Consider the following 3,484-nt stretch of genomic DNA (forward strand, 5'->3'; position numbering starts at 1 on the left):
TAAAAAATATAAATATATTGTATTTACAGTGTCCATTTTAACAAGTGTATATATTGACTACATTATCCACTAATATAAAAAAAATCGCTAAATGTCTATAAATTTATACCCTGGGTGGCTTGGTAAAAGGCAGATTCACGGGACGGAACGTAGTAGGTTCAGTGTCTCGTGATCTGGATTTAATATTTTGAGGATACCTCTTCACCACTCTTTTCACCAACCTAGGTGGTCCATATGTAGCAAATCCTGCCGGCGTTGTAACTGTCCTTATCCGCAAAGGCGAAGTGACAGGCCTAATTATTATTCTTGTTTTAGGTATGAACGTATGAATATGTGGAACTACTTTAAGCGCTTGATGTTGATGGTGATGATGGTGATGCTGGTGATGATGATGGTGATGTAGATCAAGCGGTGGTGGAGCAATATATGCTAATGGAACAGGCACCACTTCTACATTAGTTTTGACCTTTTGAGGTCTCGGAATCGGTACAGGTGCAGGTCTCGGTGCAGGTCTTTGTGCAGGTGCTGGTGCTAAATATTGTTTGAAATTAACATTCTGGTCCGAAGGTAGAGCCTGCGCAAAACTATTGTCTATATTTGATGGTACGGGTGTTGTAGCTTCTTGCACACTTTCGGTTGTTGTTACTTGTGTTGAAGTTGTTCTTCTTGTCGTTGATTCCCTATTGACTTTGGGATTGTCTGTCGGTTGTGGTGGAGCCTGTGGTGATTGTGGTATAAATCCAAATGAGGGTGGTAATCCAAATGGATATGGTGGCAGAAGTATAGTGGCGACAGGAGCGGCAGCATGAGCGGTTGCAACTGCGATAGCCACATTAGGATCCGAAGGAGCACTTTGAGGTGGTAACTGATTTGTTGGATTACCCGCAGGTGTGGTCCTAGATGCATCTACAATCACTGGTCGAGCGGGTGGCAGAGGTAAAACTGGTATAATAGGTTGAGGTGCGGGTGCTACTGGAATTGGTGGCGCTGGTGCTACAGGAATAAATGGCTGTACTGGTGCTGCAACGAGGCGATTAAATGTCCTTTCGAAATACTGCGAACTTGCAGCTGTGACTACCGGCGCTGTACCAGCTGGAGCGACCGGATGAAATCCAGAGCTTTTGACTATACCGCATGTTATCGATAATAATATAACCTAAAACAGAAAGAAATATTATTATTATACATATTACATCTTAGAACTGTATTATATGTGTAACAAATACAATAATTGTTATATGTTAAATAAATATAAGTTATGAAATTATACCGTCACAAGCATGGTGGAGCGTCTCCAACGAGACAATTATTGAATTGAAATGCGAGCCATAGAAAATGGGGTGTGGGCTTATATATAGGTGTAACAAATTTTGCATCGTGGTGTGGCAATGTAGCCCGTGTAGCGGAATACCTAATGTTGCAATGGGTAAGGACATGAGCCTTGATGGCTACAAAAATCGTATTGAAATTACGACGTAAGAATAATAATAACTAGATGTGGTCAACGCGAAAGTACCAGTTATTGTCACTATTCATGTGCATATTCAATAAATATTGTTTTGTTCCTATTACTTCAACGTTTTTGAATATCGAATGATCCAAGTGAAATTTTCAAAATATTACTAAAATCGAAAAAGCTTCTGAATTTATTTTAAGGATCCAGAAATAAATCGACAGATATAAAATAAACAGTAATGATATCACACAGGAGTATATCATTACACTTATGTCATTTTTAAATAAAAAAAATATTTATTTAGTAAATTGTTCTATAAATATATTTAGCTTTAAATAAAAAATAATAAATACCTGTATTTATTCTTATCTACACCTGTAGTGTTTCTTCATTGTAAGTTAATGGACAAATGATATCCTCATGATTTCGTCCAATTGTCTTCTCGTCTAATGTGATGGGACGAGTTCTGAATAACAAAAAGGCTGAGATTTACAACAAGATTAGTCCGACGCGTGCAAGCTGCCAATTACTTGCTATAGAGACAAAAGGGAAACCATTAAAAGGAAATTATGAAAACTAATAGTTTTGCAGGAATACTTAGTTGTTACACTCATTACTACAGGCACAAGGATATAGTATCCTAGTTTCCGAGATTTGTGGCATTTTTGTGATGACAAGAACGGGATAGGACTGTGGACTGTGGTGACCACATATAATCAGGTGGACCCCATCAAAAGTCTATCAACCGGCGTTACGAAAAAAATACCACCATTTTTTTTTCATAAAAATTAGATAATATAAATTCAATCAAGAGGCACGTGCAATGTGAAGCTTGAAATTTTTAATTAATATTTTTTTTCTAACCACACTTTTGCAATTAAAATAGTGTAGGCGCTATTATCGAATATATTTTTAACACGTGGAAGTTACATTTACAATATGCAAGTATTGTTGTGTTATATAATATTAGGAACATAAAAAAATAACAGTTTACCAATAAGCTAATTAAAGAATTAATCTATGCCAATTAAACGGTAAAAAACTTTTTATAAATAACGATTCAAACTAAAATTATAGGTGTGAACTAATATTATAGAGACTAGTATGTTATAATAATTATAAAGTTTACGTAATTTATTTTTACAATAAAAGCAATTACATATTTTATAAACATGAATACTAAAATTCAGAACTAATATTTTTGTGTGTGTCGAAGAAGAGTTTATAAGTTTATGACATAAAATTTAATTTGAGTGGATTAATAAATCAGTAGGTCAAAGGTAAAGCTAGCAGAAGTTTCTTTTCTTATAATACTAGTATTACTAGTAAATAACATTTTCTTATAACGACCTGGTGGGCTATAATTCAGTCATATTATGCTTAAGCTTGTCTAAATTTATTAAAGTATTCACAACAATGAATGTATAATCTAATTTAATATAAATATAACTTTTTCTTATTGTAACCTTTTAAAGGAGAAGTTTTAAAAAGTTTAAAATTCACCGTCTTAAAGTCATTAAAAATAGCAATAACTAACATTTCCGATATTACTATGTTTGTTTCATAAGGCGTTATTTTAGTAGTAAGGTTTACCTGATATAAATTTGAATGAAACATAAAAAACGTTCATGTTTCCGCTAAAATGTATATGGTGTTGTTTGGATAATATTAAAAACTGGCAAATATTTATTTCAATAACAATTAAATCATTTGTTTGATTGAATTTATGTAAATTTTATCAAACTGCACTTCAATAGCAAAAGTATTCATACTAATGTTTAAATTGTGGTCTTTGGTAGATCATATATGTATTATAATGTCATACTAAGCGCACAAAGACGACTTGACAAGCACGGAAGTTACACCTATGCTTGCATGACATATAAGAATGTAAAAAGAACTACTTAGAACTAGAAGTGCAAGTTATTAAACAAATTTGTTTTTTTTCTATTATACATGTAGGTGGCGGACCAGCAAATGGGCCATCTATAGTAAGTAGTCATCACTGTCTATAGACAATGGCGCTGG

At 33.7% G+C, this 3,484-nt stretch overlaps 1 protein-coding gene across 1 annotated transcript; it reads right to left on the minus strand.

The window, feature by feature from the left end:
* LOC124536082 (vegetative cell wall protein gp1-like) lies at positions 1-1,316 on the minus strand. The gene is made up of 2 exons (XM_047112517.1): positions 1,271-1,316; positions 1-1,156 (listed from the first exon to the last, which is right to left on the minus strand). Exons 1-2 carry the CDS (start codon positions 1,280-1,282, stop codon positions 104-106), a joined length of 1,065 nt encoding a protein of 354 aa, XP_046968473.1. The 5' UTR covers positions 1,283-1,316; the 3' UTR covers positions 1-103.
* Between the last annotated feature and the right edge of the window lie 2,168 nt (positions 1,317-3,484).

Source organism: Vanessa cardui, chromosome 16 (assembly GCF_905220365.1).
Source record: "Vanessa cardui chromosome 16, ilVanCard2.1, whole genome shotgun sequence".
Classification (NCBI taxonomy): Eukaryota; Metazoa; Arthropoda; class Insecta; order Lepidoptera; family Nymphalidae; genus Vanessa; species Vanessa cardui.